Below are 15,738 nucleotides of genomic sequence, written 5' to 3'. Positions count from 1 at the left end.
TGCTTTGCTTACTGCTTTGCTTACTGCTTTGCTTACTGCTTTGCTTACTGCTTGGCTTACTGCTTGGCTTACTGCTTGGCTTACTGCTTGGCTTGCTGCTTTGCTTACTGCTGCTTACGCCTATCACAGGGCCCGAGTTCACGGTAACGGGTGAGATAAACCTTGTCCTGCGCACCGTCGACGTGGGACTGTATCATTGGGTGCTACTTGGAAAATGAGGCATTTATTTAATGAAGCAATTGCCTCGAATTGCCTTGGTGGCATGGGCAATTCCCACTCTTTAGTGAATGCTAACGTCACCTATGGCATATTGCTCATAATATAAGGACGAATTGTTCGCGACTTAGTTTCACATCTTCCCTAGATGCCAAATTCACCTACTTTTGATCTTCAGCATGTCAGAGGCAGAAAGTATGATTGAGCCTAATGTCCTTGATGAATCTTTCATTACATCAGGACTCTCTAGCCTCAGCATCGGGACATCTGAGGGCCCACCAAAATCATCACCGCAGACGCGGAAGGCAAGGCTGGTTCTGCTACAGCCTCTAGCCAATGCTAAGATGCTGCAAGCCTGCCGTAATCCGCAATCGCGCAGGATTCTCAAAAATAATTGCCTTTTTACTTCCAGTAATGAGCTCCTTGATATCCAACCACTTAGTAGGGCGTGGAGGCAGGCAATAATGAATGTCCCGCCCTTTTCACATTTGATATTCGACATTACTCTACCTAAGGAGACTGAAAATTGCAAGGACACATTCCAGAAAGTACACTGGGACACTTTTCTTCCGGAAGAGAGTAGTCTCGGTGTCCCTTTGAGGGACGTTACGACTTTGGTCAGGACTATCGCCACCGAGATGAAAATGCGAGCAAAGGGTGATGTGTGGTTTGACGTTGTCTATGATGAGATTGAAGGTTCAAAAGGAATAGCGCCGAGGGCAGTGGCGATTCTAAAGAAGCAGCTTATTGCACTAAGTGGGCAGGTCCCAGAGGTGAAAGATGGAGGGAAGGGCAAGTTAGATGGAACAGCAGGTGACGGTGACACAACCCAGGCACCTGAGCAGTTTAGTTCTTGTCGGAAGAGCGTTCAGCCCAACAAATTGGTATTTTTCGGCAAATCTGGCGAGCGTCATGAGATTTATCTTCCCAAGGGTACTATTCAAAAAGCTCTCGACCTTTTACAAGAGGAAAACTGGGATGAGCTTCTCAAATTCCCTCCTTATAGTGAGTCAAATCTCTAAAGCTTGTTGATCGCCAGCTAATATTCTATAGCGGATCAAGGATATAAGGACTGGGATTGTGCGGACATGACCTAGCCAGGAGCCATCCACAAGCTTCAATGGGGCGTTCCGCTTCAGCCATTTCTTCCCGCTTTCTTTGCCGTGAAACAACACCGGTGACTGCCCTGAGGCTCGTCGTTTATTGCAATCTTCCCATTGGTGGTATATCTCCTGTTGCTCCGCGTGTAAGAAGGCTTCTAGAGCGGTACTGTTGTCCCTCTCCAGTCCCAGGATGCTCCGTGTGGTGTTTTGTTGGCGCTCTACTAATAGACCCCGTAGAGTAGCGAGAGTAGGACCTGAACTGATATGCTGTTGGTAAGATTTCGAAGAAATCTTCCAGGTTGTGAAGTTTGTGGTACAGAACTGCGTGTGAGGGGCTCCCTGTTGAGCTTGGGCTCGAAGCACATCCAGCCCGGGGAGAGAATCTATCGCGGGAAGATGCTCGTGTATTGTTCAAAGTCGAAGAGAATATTCTTTGGGGCGGTATATTTATTGCTCGACGGATGACACATAAAAGCCACAGACTAACGGCCAGGATACCGAGTATAATTGCGAACATGCTGCCAGATGAGCGTGAGGGTAATGCGTTTTCACTGGCCAGTCAGAAGCCGCGGCATAGAGGCCTCGCTTTTGATATATAATATGATATGCCTAGGTTGCTCATGCTCCTCGTTGATGCTACAGTCCCAATAATCCGTAGGTTACACTTAGGCATAATAGTAACCGAGCCTCGTAAGCCAAGGACAGGGGTGGGCCTGGCTGGCTTTCCGAAATACCGGCTGTTCCCTCGTTGCACTGACCATTCTACTGTACCTAGTATCCTGGAATGACCATAAGTATTATTCCTGTCTTGTTGCCTGGATAAGTGCCGTTGCCTTCCTACCTAAGATACCATCACCTGCCCTTCTTCAAGACACCCGTGAAATGGCCCACGAAAACACACCCCCTTTTCCCCTGGCAGGGAAACAAACATCACGCTCACTGAACCTTATTCCTGGTGTGCGCCGTCGTTGTCACAGTCGGCTTGGCGGCGATCTCTCTGAGGCGCCGGAGACCCAAATCCTCGAGAATATAAGGACCAGAGGAGTCTTAGCTGGCCCAGCCTTTACAGGCGCATTCAACTGTGGGTCACAGCTGGAGGAGCGTAGATTGGGTTGCAATATCTCCTGACGGGTGGTCTGTTTTTAGGCGCTGCGGCGGTTGTTATGGTTGGCGCGACGCTTGATCGTTCCGATATTATCTCGTAATGATACGATAGAGAGAATTTAGAGCCCCTAAACCAAGAATTTGGTGATTGTATCCAAGCCGTACGATAGTCTTGACGCCATCTCTAATTGCTTAAGCATTCTTTGCTTTGACAGATCGCCACTCCATGAGCAAGCTCCCAATCAACGTCGCACATGCCAATCCAACTGCCAGATACCAGGTTTCACCAAAGCTCCTACCAACGCCCTCAAGAACCAGTCCGCGCTGAACTGGGGGAGCACGTCCCACGATATCCGACAGCCCGTTGGAGCCAATAGTCGCGGGATCCAACCCCGGGACTACCCGGGCCAGGTTGGCTGAGAGTTTGTTTGTGAAAATAACCTGAGCTATGGCAACACACACAGAAGGACCAAAGTGCTGGGCAAAGAGCACAATAGATAGGCCCAGTGAGGCATCATTAGTGGGTAGTGCTGTCTGTACAGCACTAATTGGTGCGTTAAAGCCCACTCCACTTGAGAAGCCGTATGCGCCAGGGTACAGAATAAGTCGTATAAAGCTTGTATCAACCCCAAAGGTTGTTATTAGACCCGCGAAGACAGGCAATAGGGCAGAAGAAATGAGCATGAATGGCGTGTAGTAACCAATCATGCTAGTTCCAGATCCGCAGAGGAACATTCCAATGGTGGAGCCAACAACAATTGGCACCATCATATAACCTGCTGTGCTGGGAGGGTAATTGCGTACAACCTGATAGTAGGTTGGTAAATAATACCCAAGTATATTAGTAGCACTATTGGAGCACATGGTAAAGACTGAGGCGGCAATGACGTTGCGGTTCATGATAAGACGCGGAGGTAAAGTAGCAGCATCACCTTGTCGGTATTGATTATATGCAAAGGCAATAAGCAGAACAGTAAAGGTGACAAGAGGACCAATAACCTTACCATCATCCCAGGCGTATTTCGTCCCAGCCCAGGAAAGGGCGATGAAAAGGCTGGTCAGCGCAGGAATGAATAGCAGGCTGCTGACTGGGTCAATTTCGATCAGCTTTTGTTTCAAGGACTTGTTCGTATCACTGGGTTTTGGATCTGAAAACAGAAATATAGTCATCAAGAGTGAGACGGATCCAATTGGTAGATTGATCCAGAAACACCACCGCCAGCCAAGTGATTCAGTCAGAACTCCACCAATAATCGGTGCAGCAAGAATAGCTAAACTCTCAACCATGCCTAACACACCGCAGAAGAATGGGCGCCGACGGAGAGGCAAGATATATACAAGAATCGTGAATAATCCGCCAATAATTCCTGCAAAGCCTGTTCCAGTGACAGCTCTCCCTACAATAAACATAGAGGATGTCATGGCTGTGGAACAGAGCACAGAGCCTACTAGGAATATAGCCTGTGCAAGCAAGAATATAACTTTGATAGAGAACAGCTTGTATAGCTTGCCAAAGATGAACTGGAATGCGCAGGAGCAGAGCCGGAATGCGGAAGAATACCAGCCAACATCAGCAACGGTGTGGAAATGGTTGGTTATACTACGAAGGCAAGAATGATTAGTTGTTCAACACTCAAGCTTTAGAGAGGACATTGATTTTCCAGTACGTACCTGGGCACAGCGGTCGCGACGATATTGGTGTCCAGCCCTCCAAGAGTAACTAAGGCACTCATGGTGAGAAGGATGAGCCAGAATTTCAACCCGGTCGGGTACTCTTGAGTTTCTTCATCCGAGGCTGGGCCTGAGTCTGAAGTATTTCCTTCAATCCCCGTAGCTGTACTGACCACTCCTAGCCTACGCATGGGGACGGCAGCTTCACCTTCGCAAGCACTTGTCGTCGTTGTTGCAGTTCGTGTAGCCATAGCGACAGCGAAAGACCAAAGGATGAGTAGTCTGTCTTGCGTGGTTGAAGCGCATCCAACCTCGCTTATATGGGAAAAGGGGCTTTTGGAAATCAGGTAATGATCCCTGCATCAGTTGCAATGTCGGAAGCTGGAAGACGATCTGGTTGGCGTAGGCAGATACCTAGTGAGCGGTTAACATAGGGAATAATGCCAACTCGGTCAGTTCGACTGCGCAATTATTAGGCACCTATAATACGGAATATAGTTGATAATTAGGTTAAAGAATGAGTAAGCGAGGCTGTGACTGCTAGTAGTACTGTATTCAATCCACTCGAAGCCCAAGGTGCTACTACCTCTGTTTGGTAAAAGTGCGAATGCAGCTTAGGTGTCTTTAACCATATCGTCAGGTTTATTTTGTTCTCGATTTTGAAGGCACAGGATCAGACTTATTGTATTGCTTATGGATTACTGTATTCCGAGATTGGCACGAGACGAATGCGTACTGTATCCAGGTGAGATTGTCTTCGCAGCTTACCGTCTGTTGGCTTTCACCTAACATGGCTTGTCTTCGCTGTCGACAAGATCACTGTATAAAGCTAATCCATGTGGTTAAAATATCCCGATGCCCCTGGTAGCTGTCAGAGTATAAACAGACAGCTTCGAGTGCCGCTGGTCGATAAGCCACAAGTCGATGAACAACCACCAGCACCCATTGTGGCAGTCCGTGGATATTACAAATAAGAAGCAACAGCGCTGCTTCAGGAGCCCTACAAGTAGGACGAGTGGTGAGATAATTGGGCACTTGCTCCCTGGTACCAAGGCGCACTCTTTCGATACTGATCTCTACAATCAGCAAGGTGAGTGCGTCGGTGTATATGCCGAGTCGCTAGGTCTTAATGAAGCTGGGAGCGGGTTCATGCGGGAGCTACTATCAACAGCCAGTTCAGCTCCCATCGGCAGAAGCAGGGCAGCAAAGCTCATAATACCACGCCTCCGGGGTTACATTGTACGAGCCGACATCATTCCGCTACGCATGGCCCAATCTCCGAACATGATATGATTCAAGCAACATCCTTCGCGAATCCCCGGCAATGGTTTGCGGGAGAGCTGCTAACGGACTCTGATTTCTGCCAACTCTCAAACGTCTTCCGTGCTGCAGCTGGAGGTGTCATAATTGATGTTGGCGGGTTGGAACATGACGACGTGGCGGAAGACCTGATTATTTTCGAGGCGGAGATCCGGAATCGACTGTCATTCCCATGGATACTAGAAGACCGACGGCCAAGGCAGACCTTGGCATTTGTGGGCGACTATCTACGCTATCCCGGACACGGCGGTACAGGATGCAATCACTATGCATTCGCAAACACCTTGGACATTAACCTGGTGGTCCTGGATGCTCCTGGTTTTGAAGATCCACAGCATGCAGATCTACGAGGCGCTTTCCTTCCGTATGACTTGTCGCGGGATGATGCGCTCTGTGATCGAATCCTCGAGGCTCTGACACATTACAAGGGGAAGATAAATGGGATTATCACCTTCCATGAATCTCTACAGTCTGGAGTAGCGAAGGCTGCAGAGCTTCTTTTCCTTCCTACATTGCCACCAGAAGCTCTCGCAATAGCAGCTGATAAATACCGAACTGGTATTGCAGCAGGACGTCCAGCTTATCTTGCAACCTGTGCCAAGGACGCGTCAAGCATTCTTGAAACAGCAAGAATTACAGTACCCATTGATCTTGAAGCCGTGTCGAGGGTAGGCTCCGAAGGAGTATATAAAGGCAGATGATCCCATCATATCTGCCCAGGCAGTTGGAGCTATTGTCCAGCACACCGCTCAACACGGCCAAGATTTGTGATCGAAGAGTATTGGGATGGACCAGAAGTGAATGTCAATCTGGTTCTCAGCAATGGTAAGTTGTTATTTTGCCGAAGTCTGTGACGAACCCCCCAACGAGGTGATGGATTACCCGCGGGGAATGTAGTGAGCATTATTGAGCTCGACACCTTTTATCCTTCAAGGCTACCGTCACTCGAGCTCAATATGCCTGTTCGCGACCTGCATCACACGTTACTGCGGCTTGGGCTTCACTCTGGCGTTTTTCATATGGAAGCCCGGGTCATAGACAGGTAGATGGCAGAAACTTGGAAGTGTGATTACCATGGAGGGTGCGAACTGGTTCTATTTTTCCTTTTTAATATCAGCGCCTATTCATCTTTGAGACGCCATTTAATCAACCCTTGCTGGTTACCAGGATTGTTGTGCACGAGGTCGCATTGCCTAATGGCAGTGGTGGTGGCTGGGGTCTCCGACTCTTATACATGCATGCATGGTGCACTGTGCAGCTACCTAATACTAGACTTTTAAGTAGTAGTATTATGACTTTGTTCATTAAAGCAACCCCTTATAACTTAATCTTAAAGTAGTAGAAATAATTGTAAGGTAAAGATAGCTATTTTAGGGGATAAGAGACCTAACTTCTTAGAGGGACTTTATAAATGTTAGCAGTAATCAGACTACTCAAGGAGGATTGATTATTAGCTTATGGTTAGTGATCTAGAATAAGTTGATTAAGCCTCAGCCAAGTTCACTGTGAGTCCCCAATGTCAATGTCATAAAAATGTCGAATGTTGATGACCCGCTTGAGGGGTACCTAGCAGATCATCCAACTCTGGAGACAGATTCAAGGCTAAATACCACCACATCGCGCTAATGTATAGCTCTTACACCCCTGTCCCAAACGGTCGGGTCCATGCAATGACTTTAATGTTGCTGCTAGGTCAGTTTCAATCTAATCCTGGAGCGAGTGAGATGGTACTACTGCATGCCCAGCAGCGGACCAGAGATGGAAGGAGACAAAGAGAAAAGTACTAAGAAGCGATTCAGCTCCAAAAATCAAATACATGATCCATCCCTGTCAAGCGTTCAAGTTGGACGCTTAGCCACCAACACGGCCCGGGGAATGGGCAACACAGCCCCGTCAACACAATCCTGGTACCCGACCCAGATAAGCCAGGTGAAGCGGGCAGCGGTCTCTAGCGGCCATGCTGCAGTAACTTGGAAGGAGCTCCTCCAGGGTCAATAAGTGCTGGCCTTTGAAAGCTCGAACCGACTCCGGTCCCTCGCCATTTTAGTTCGTGAAACTCCGCTTCACCAGCAACCTGCGCAGGTCCAACATCAATCGTGCATTGGACTCGATGAGCTTGGTCGCTAGCCAATAGCGGTGATGTGAGACGGGCGATGAACAAACCGAAAATTAGCAATATAGCCGCATTGTGGCAGGGTCTGTCGAGTTGTCCGCGCTCAGCGGCGTAGGCAAGATCGTCGAAAGAGAAGAGAACAAATCGGGTCAAAGAGGTTGGAACGATCCCTGCTGTCGAATAGGGTGTCGTGCTTCAGAGTTATAAGTGTAGACCAGTCGGGTGCGGAGTATAATTGCGACCTAAGGCTGTATTGTAGTAGTGTGGAAGGGAGGGTGGCGGCGATTATAGAAAATCAGACAGTTTGATTCAGTTTTGTCCGAGTATGGCCTTGTTGCATTGCCACTTGTTGTTCACAGACTCATTGTAGGACTACAACAGACGATATATCAATAACCAGCGCAAGTCTTCTAGGCAAGGAACGAGAGAAAGAATTGTACAAAATGCAAATTGATACAGAGACCAAGCGAAGCAATCGAAGCAAATCCAGAAGTGACTGTGTTGGACTTGAATAAATGTGAGAGCGATATCAAAGTCGCTGGGTGACGATTGAAGCGAGCGAGATGGCGACAACATATAGTATAACCTGAGAGTAAGACGACTATTATGTCAGCGGAGTACTCGCACTAGTAAACACATAGAGGAGCCTCGTTCTGATCCTCAACGAACACCTCCTGGACCACTCATTGTCCAAGAGCACCGGTGTTGTGATGCCCGGGCTGGTTTTAGACTGGACTTTGTAGACATTGCCGAGAGAGTATGGAGAAGACAACCAGTCAAAAAGTGTCTTCGTATTACCAGTAAGATGATGACGGCGCTGATATGACTGCCCTTGGTTTCCATGCGGCAGAGCTTGTCAGAAAGCTCAGAGGCGGATACGGCCCATCAGCCTGGAGATGTCGATCTCTGCCTCCATCCGACGATGCCGATGTAAACAAGATTACTCATACGGAAGCATAGCTTAGTAATACGCGTTCCATTTCCATCGCCGGAAGTACCGACCCCGTCCGGCGACTCCAGCCACACCGGTGTTGTTCCCTCACGTCACTTTTTTTGCTTTAAGTAATCTCTTTCCTTCCCTCCTTTCGTGCTTACGAGATCATTTTCCCACCCTTCTGCGAAGTTGCAAGTCATCAAAACTCACCAATCAGGCTGATTTATCTGTTTGCTTCCACAGCAAAGACCGATCTTCCGACGCCCATCTGCTTACCTCATCAGCTTCTCTCGCCCATTCTTCCTCATCATCCTACTCCCATCTTGCGTGACGAGTGACTGTGCCATATAGGCAGATCTGCTTCTTTTGCTGTTCTCTTGAACTAGCTCGAATTGATTGCGTCCTGTGTGTTTTCGTTGGGCGCATCTCTGTTGTCTTGTTCATAATGCAACCGGCATTAGCACCTCATCCTTCTGCTCAGGTAAGCAGCTTCTTGTCGCGGTTTGTCATCGGATCGTCTTCCCCAATTTCCCCAGATCCCAAATCCCCCAGCTGCTGTGTCATCCGGTGGGACTTGATATCCTTCATCGCCGTCGCCGTGATTTCCTAGGTCGCGGTCTCTATGACGCGATTGCGACCGGCCTTACCTGCTTCCGTCATGGATTTTCGACTCTTCTGCCGGTCGCATCGACAGCTCGCTGTCAACCACTTCTTCTGTTCATTCGCTGAAACCTGATGCTAATGTTGTTGACGTTTGTAGGACCATGCGGATCAGGGTAAGCGACTCTTCATGTTGTACCAGTTGAGAATACAGCACAACGCGCGCGTTCCTGCGCATGCTATGCATTCCACCCGCCGGCACCTTTCAACACTCGTCGCATTACGACAGCTAACATCATATCTCTAGTGCTCCATGATCAGCTTCTAGCTGCTCAACATCAGCATCTGACGCATCCTCAGCAAGCTCGACCCCAACCTCCTGCACCGCAACCTCCGCACATGCAGCCCAACACGCCGGCTCGCGATCAGAATAACATCGATCCTGCCATTTCAGGCGCTACCATGCTGGCCGGCCCACCCCAAACTCCCAGCCAGCCTGATGTGACTGGCCAGGAGACCCCAAAAACCTACGGCAAACGGCCGTTATCCACCTCGAAACGCGCCGCACAGAACCGTGCCGCGCAGGTACGTGCGCTCCTAAGAACTGTTTACGAGATTTTGTCTAACGTGCGCGTAGCGGGCGTTCCGTCAGCGGAAGGAAGCGCATATCCGGGAGTTGGAAGGCAAGGTGAAGGCATACGAGAACATGGGAGAAGCGATCAAAGCTCTGCAGGCGGAAAACTACCAGCTCCGGGAGTACATCATCAACCTGCAGTCTCGCTTGTTGGATTCTCAAGGCGAGGTTCCGGAGCTGCCTGGCAACATCGACCTGAGTCAACCGCGGAGTGAAATTCCTGTGCCGCCTATTCCCAACTCGGGGACGACCACCTCTACTGCTGCCCCTCCTCCGAGTGCACCCCAGCAACCCCAGCCTCCTCACGCTCAAGCCCCCACATCGAATGACGATATGAACTCCTTGAACCGTATAGCTGTTGCCGGGCTTGGAATGCGCAAACCTCCTACCGAAGAGGCAAATTATCTTGGCAACAACTTTCAGGCACAGGCGAGACGCGTCCGTCCTGATGACGGACAACCCGAAGCTTCGGAACTGCCCAAGCAGGAACAATCACATGGGCTCCCGCTCATATCATAGGCCGTTCCCAATGTCCTCTTGTTAACTTCATTCTTTGTTCTTCTGGAATATCATTGGTCTCTTCTATTGCTGGCCAAAGGCCTCCGCGTTTCCCTGCCTGCAAGCCAGTTCTGCGATATTTTGCCTTGGTTGTCTCCGGTGTATGGCGCGATTCTAGTGGATCTATAGTGTTTCTGGCCCTGTTTGAGGCGGAGTTCTGTGTTCTTGCTTTAGACTGGAACCGGAGGGGTTGGGACGTTGATGTTGTCTGTATGATTCTTGTTTCCAGATGGTCCTATAATGCATGTCTCTCAGTGCTTTTTTATGCTCGTTGCTCCTTTTGCTATCCCTGTATCCCACCTCTCCTTTGCTGACATCGGCGGACAAGGTACACAATTCGGAAGTCAAAAGGCGGATCCTGCGCAAGGAAATATGGTGATTTGATGTAATTGGCTTCATCTCCTGGGCAATTTTTCTGGAGAAGAGCCGGAGGCTTCCTGCGGTGGTACATTTATCATGTCGGGTTATTGTCTTGTGACTGCGAATCCTACTCTAGAAACGGAGTGTATACATGTCCCCTTTAATCGATTGTAATCATGACGAGAATGTCTTTGACTGGCCCCGCTGAACTTGATCATTGGGACCTTACTGTTGCCTGATAAGGGAGTGAACGAACTCTCACTGGCTGCGTCTATGATATTTTAATACTGTGATACCATTGGCAACAGGGCTGCAGAGCTGCTTTATCTGGTGTCCGTTCATCAACCCCACCAAACTCTCTGTTTCCCCCTCCACTCGGCGTTTAGATCAAACCGCATTCGTCTATGCGCCATGCCTTCAAGATCATCTCAGATCTGTTTGTGATTTCCTTTGCAAATGGCAGGAAAGTGAGGACTTTGCTCTGCTGGTCTGCCTTACCTAGGTTGTCACAATCCTTCGCAATGGCCTCCACCGTTACTGCATGTCAAGATGCCTCTCCATACCAGCCACGGAATTATCAGCTCGAGATGCTGGAGGCTAGCATGAAAGAGAATATTATTGTGGCAGTATGTTCCCTCATTCCCTATGTTAAGCTTCAGAACGGCAGTGATAACGAGCCTTTAGATGGATACAGGGAGCGGCAAAACGCATATGTATGTCTGTCTGTGCGGTCCTTGCTGGGCTGTCATTGCTCCTTCCCCTCAGTGCGGTACCGGGCCTTATTTTGACAGTCAACTGTAGAGCAGTACTACGAATCAAAGCAGAGCTGGACATTTGCCCTCCACACAAGGTATATCCTCATTGATCCTGAGCACTGGCATTTCCCACTTCAAACTGTGCTGATCATTCCCTTTTCAGCTCGTCTGGTTCCTGGCCCCGACGGTCGCCCTGTGTATACAACAGCATGAAGTGATCGCGTCCAATTTACCAGCAGTGAGAACGCGGACACTCACTGGACTCGACAAAGTCGAACTATGGACCGAGCAGTCCGTCTGGGACGCTATTCTGAATGGTTACCAAGTCATTGTATCGACGCACGCGGTCCTTGCAGATGCCCTTAGCCACGGCTTCGTGAAAATGTCTCGGTTGGCTCTGCTCATCTTCGATGAAGGTAGTGTACATTCCGCGCTTTACTCATGGAAAGTGCTGATAGAGAAGAACTGTAGCGCACCACTGCACGCGAAGGCATACCGCAAACAAAATTATGCGGGACTTCTACCATCCGACTTTAACGAAATCTGGCCCCGTTGCTGTCCCTCGTATTATGGGCCTAACAGCCAGTCCGGTGGTCAGATCGAATCACCAGGAGCTCTTGTCAGTGCGCTCAGCTATTGTCTTTGCTTAACCTTGCTGACTTGCCATCCAGGACGGTCGAATCCAACCTTGATGCGGTATGCAGAACACCACGCGTGCACCGACAAGAACTCCTAAAATTCACCCATAGACCGCACTTGCAGCAGATTTGGTACACGCCAACTGATCCTACGGGGTTCAAGAGCGCAAGTCAGACTTTGGGGGCCCTTTCCTACGCGTGGGAAACCTTGGATATCGAGGATGACCCCTATATACAGCGGCTCAGAAAAAGTCCCCTTGACAATAAAGCTCTGCAAAAAGCGCTCTTGACGGGCAAAACGTATTGTCGGGAGCAGTTGAGAAGGTTCATCGATCGAAGTCGCCATATCTTCGAGGAACTCGGAGAATGGGCTGCCGAGTACTACGTCTACGCGTCCATCAAGCAGCTCAGAGATCGCGTCCGCGACTCGTATATGAGCGGCGACTGGGACGAAGCCGAGAAAGCGTACCTAGTAGACTTTCTCTCCAGAATACCGGCTTCAGAGACTCAGCCTGCATTGAGAGATCCGGAGAGTTTTCGCATCTCCCCGAAGTTTGAATCTCTCCTCAACTTCCTGGACTCCTTGGATGAGCCGGAGTTCTCGGGGCTGATCTTTGTCAAGCAGAGGGCAACAGTCAGCGCCATGAGTAGCCTTCTTTCAGTGCATCCTTCCACGCGCGAACGGTTCAGATGTGCTGCCTACGTTGGCTGGTCCAACGGCAGCGCCAGCAAGGACATTCTCGGCGATCTCTTGAACATGCAGTTACAGCGCGATACACTGGATGATTTCCGCAGCGGCCGCAAGAATCTCATCATAGCCACAGACGTCCTCGAAGAAGGTATTGACATTAGTGCCTGTAGCGTCGTCGTGTGCTATGACAAACCACCCAACCTCAAGTCCTTCGTCCAGCGCCGTGGGCGGGCGAGGCGGAAGCAGTCGACCTTTGCAATCATGTTCCCAGCAGACGATGTGTCTTCTGATGTTTCAAGGTGGCAAGGTCTCGAACAGGCGATGATAGAAGCCTATCAGGATGATGAACGACAGCTGCAAAGCGCCTCAGCTTTGGAGAGCCTGGACGAGAAAGTCACGGAGCGGCTTACTGTCGAGTCTACGAGGTATGATACCTTTCACTTCCCAAATTCCTTGAATCTTCCCAGTAATGATTCCTTATCATCAGCGCCGTCCTCACAGCCGACATGGCCATGGCACACCTGCACCACTTCTGCGCCGTGTTGCCTCCTCAGCCTTACGTGGACATGCGGCCCGTGTTCTCGTTCCAAACGAACGAGGATGGACTTCTAAAGGGGACAGTAATCCTGCCCAGTTGCGTGCACCCGAAGGTCCGGCGCACTGAGGGTAGAAGGTGGTGGCACACAGAGAGAGCAGCGATGAAAGAGACTGCCTTCCAGGCTTATAAAGCTCTGTACGAGTTTGGCCTCGTCAACGATAACCTCCTGCCGTTGACGAAAAAGCCAGAACTAAAGTCGCACGACTTGGGAGCTATGCCCTCGATATTGGAGACGTCGGGACAATATGATCCATGGATTGAATGGGCCTACTCATGGTCGTCGCCTGATATCCATCAAAGTCGGATCGTGGTGAGAATGAAGGAAGGGCGAGGCGATGAGCTGTGTATGCGGTTGATGGGACCTACGTACTTACCGCCCCTCTCGCCGATGACTCTGTTTTGGGACAATTCGACCACATTTACTGTGACCTTTGAAGCAGCAGAGCGGGTACCCCTCGTGCCCTTGAGCAGTGTCGAGGACATGAGGGCGATTACAGCACTCTACCTCGAGGCGACCAGCTCTCGTGTCTGCAGCTCTGAGAGAGATTTTACGGCACTGTTCGCACCCGATCTGCATCATACAGAGCTGAAGGGGTGGCTGAATGCATATGAGGGATGTGACCCAGCCACGGAAGTCTACACGCGTGGCCACAACCCACTGCTCATGGGTGTGGTTCGGGATCATTCGCGTTACGGAGAACCATTTTTGTTCCGAAAATGGCTTGTCTCCGACCAGAACCCGTCATCTTCAGTCGTTGAGTTGGAATGTGCTCCCTTTCCGAATAGACGCAATCTCGTGCATCGTCAGACGCTGGCTAATAGCCGGGTGGATGTCGATGTAGAAACTCCCGAGTCTGCAGCCAAGAACCACAATGTCGCTGCAGATGCGTGCACCATCGATAGGCTTCCGTTCACAATGGCTATATTCGGCCTGTTCATCTCCGCCATTGTAGACCGATTGGAGATTGGACTGATCGCAACCAGACTCAGAGAAACGATCCTCAGAGATGTCGGTTTCACGAGCACTGATCACATTATTACCGCAATCAGTACCCCTTTCGCTCACGCACTGACCAATTACCAGCGGTACGAGTTCCTAGGCGACTCGATCCTCAAATTCTCTGTTTCCTGCCAGTTGTTCTTTCAGCACCCGAACTGGCACGAAGGGTATCTCTCCGAGGGGCGGACCATGATCGTTCAGAATCCGCGCCTTGCCAAAGCCGCGCTGGACACCGGCCTGGACGCCTACATCGTCACCAAGAACTTTGCGTCGCGGAAATGGTCCGCTCCGTTGATCTCGGAAAAGCTGGAGCGAGCGCCGGCCAAGCGCCAGATGTCGACGAAAGTGCTGGCGGACGTGGTAGAGGCACTGATCGGAGCAGCATACATGGATGGCGGCCACGCAACCGCACAGGCATGCATCCACCGACTCTTGCCCGAAATCAACCTCCACGCGGTGGACACCCGAACCACAACCCGGAGTGTGGCTCCCGAAAGCGCCCGGCATATGATGAACGATCGACTGAAAGACCACATCAGCTACACATTCGAGGACGAGTCCCTCCTCGTCGAGGCCCTCACCCACCCTTCCTGCGACTACGACTCGACAACCCAGTCCTACCAGCGCCTCGAATACCTCGGCGACGCAGTCCTCGACATGGTCATCGTCTCCGCGATCTTCAATCACCCCGTCCAACGCCCGCAAGGCGACATGACCAAGATCAAGCACGCCGTCGTAAACGCGAACCTCCTCGCCTTCCTCTGCATGGAATTCGTTATTTCCGAAGAGAAACTCGACGTCGCACAGACATCCAAGGACTCCTTCGCCGTGACTTCCTCCCAGGAATCCGTCGAGCTCTGGCGCTTCATGCGCTACCGCGGTCAAGATCTCAACGCCGCGCGCGACGCCTCGCTCGCCCGCCACCGCGCCCTCCGAGACGAGATCGCGTCGTCCCTGCAGCAGGCCCCGCATTACCCTTGGCACGCTCTCTCCCGGCTCAGCCCGGACAAGTTCTTCTCGGATATCGTGGAGAGCGTCCTCGGCGCCATTTTCGTCGACTCAGGGGGCGACCTTGCGCCCTGTGAGGTCTTCGTCGAGCGGATCGGGCTGATGGCCTACCTACGTCGGATACTGGACCATGGGATTGACGTTAGGCATCCGAGGAGCGTGGCGCAGCAGTTGGCTAAGGCAAATATCCAGTTTGTGTTGCAGCGGGTTCCGAACGAAGGGGGAGGTGCGAGCTATCACTGCTCGGTTCGGATTGAGGAGGCGGAGCTGTTTGTTGTGACGGGGTGCTTGACGGCTGAAGAGGCGGAGGTGACCGCCGCGGTGGAGGCGATTAAATTCCTGACACGGGATGATGGTTCTACACCGTTGAACACGAGCTGAAAGTCCCAGTACTCCGAGATTTTGCGGAGATTCTGACATGTATACGCCATATGA

The 15,738-nt window shown here is 50.7% G+C and overlaps 4 protein-coding genes across 4 annotated transcripts; 3 read left to right on the top strand and 1 right to left on the bottom strand.

Moving 5' to 3' along the window:
- Positions 1–395: 395 nt before the first annotated feature.
- On the top strand, positions 396–1,238 carry ALT_4901 (uncharacterized protein; the record flags this gene model as incomplete). Its single annotated transcript, XM_033562921.2, has 1 exon — positions 396–1,238. One exon carries the CDS (start codon positions 396–398, stop codon positions 1,236–1,238), a length of 843 nt encoding a protein of 280 aa, XP_033418812.2.
- Positions 1,239–2,615: 1,377 nt separating this feature from the next.
- Positions 2,616–4,345, bottom strand: ALT_4900 (MDR family MFS transporter; the record flags this gene model as incomplete). Its single annotated transcript, XM_033562920.2, has 2 exons — positions 2,616–4,023; positions 4,095–4,345. 2 exons carry the CDS (start codon positions 4,343–4,345, stop codon positions 2,616–2,618), a joined length of 1,659 nt encoding a protein of 552 aa, XP_033418811.2.
- Positions 4,346–5,018: 673 nt separating this feature from the next.
- ALT_4899 (putative transcription factor kapC) lies at positions 5,019–10,214 on the top strand (the record flags this gene model as incomplete). The annotated part of the gene is made up of 5 exons (XM_089599826.1): positions 5,019–5,188; positions 5,266–6,082; positions 9,222–9,237; positions 9,369–9,646; positions 9,699–10,214. 5 exons carry the CDS (start codon positions 5,019–5,021, stop codon positions 10,212–10,214), a joined length of 1,797 nt encoding a protein of 598 aa, XP_089455703.1.
- Positions 10,215–11,134: 920 nt separating this feature from the next.
- Positions 11,135–15,684, top strand: ALT_4898 (putative RNA helicase/RNAse III; the record flags this gene model as incomplete). The annotated part of the gene is made up of 7 exons (XM_089599825.1): positions 11,135–11,239; positions 11,298–11,326; positions 11,379–11,463; positions 11,532–11,991; positions 12,040–12,064; positions 12,118–13,122; positions 13,185–15,684. The coding sequence occupies 7 exons, from the start codon at positions 11,135–11,137 to the stop codon at positions 15,682–15,684; spliced, it is 4,209 nt and encodes a 1,402-aa protein (XP_089455702.1).
- Between the last annotated feature and the right edge of the window lie 54 nt (positions 15,685–15,738).

This window comes from Aspergillus lentulus (genome assembly GCF_001445615.1).
Source record: "Aspergillus lentulus DNA, contig: Alt09, strain: IFM 54703, whole genome shotgun sequence".
Lineage (NCBI taxonomy): Eukaryota > Fungi > Ascomycota > Eurotiomycetes > Eurotiales > Aspergillaceae > Aspergillus > Aspergillus lentulus.
The sequence above is the reverse complement of the archived record's forward strand: the minus strand, read 5'-3'. Positions and strand labels throughout refer to the sequence as shown.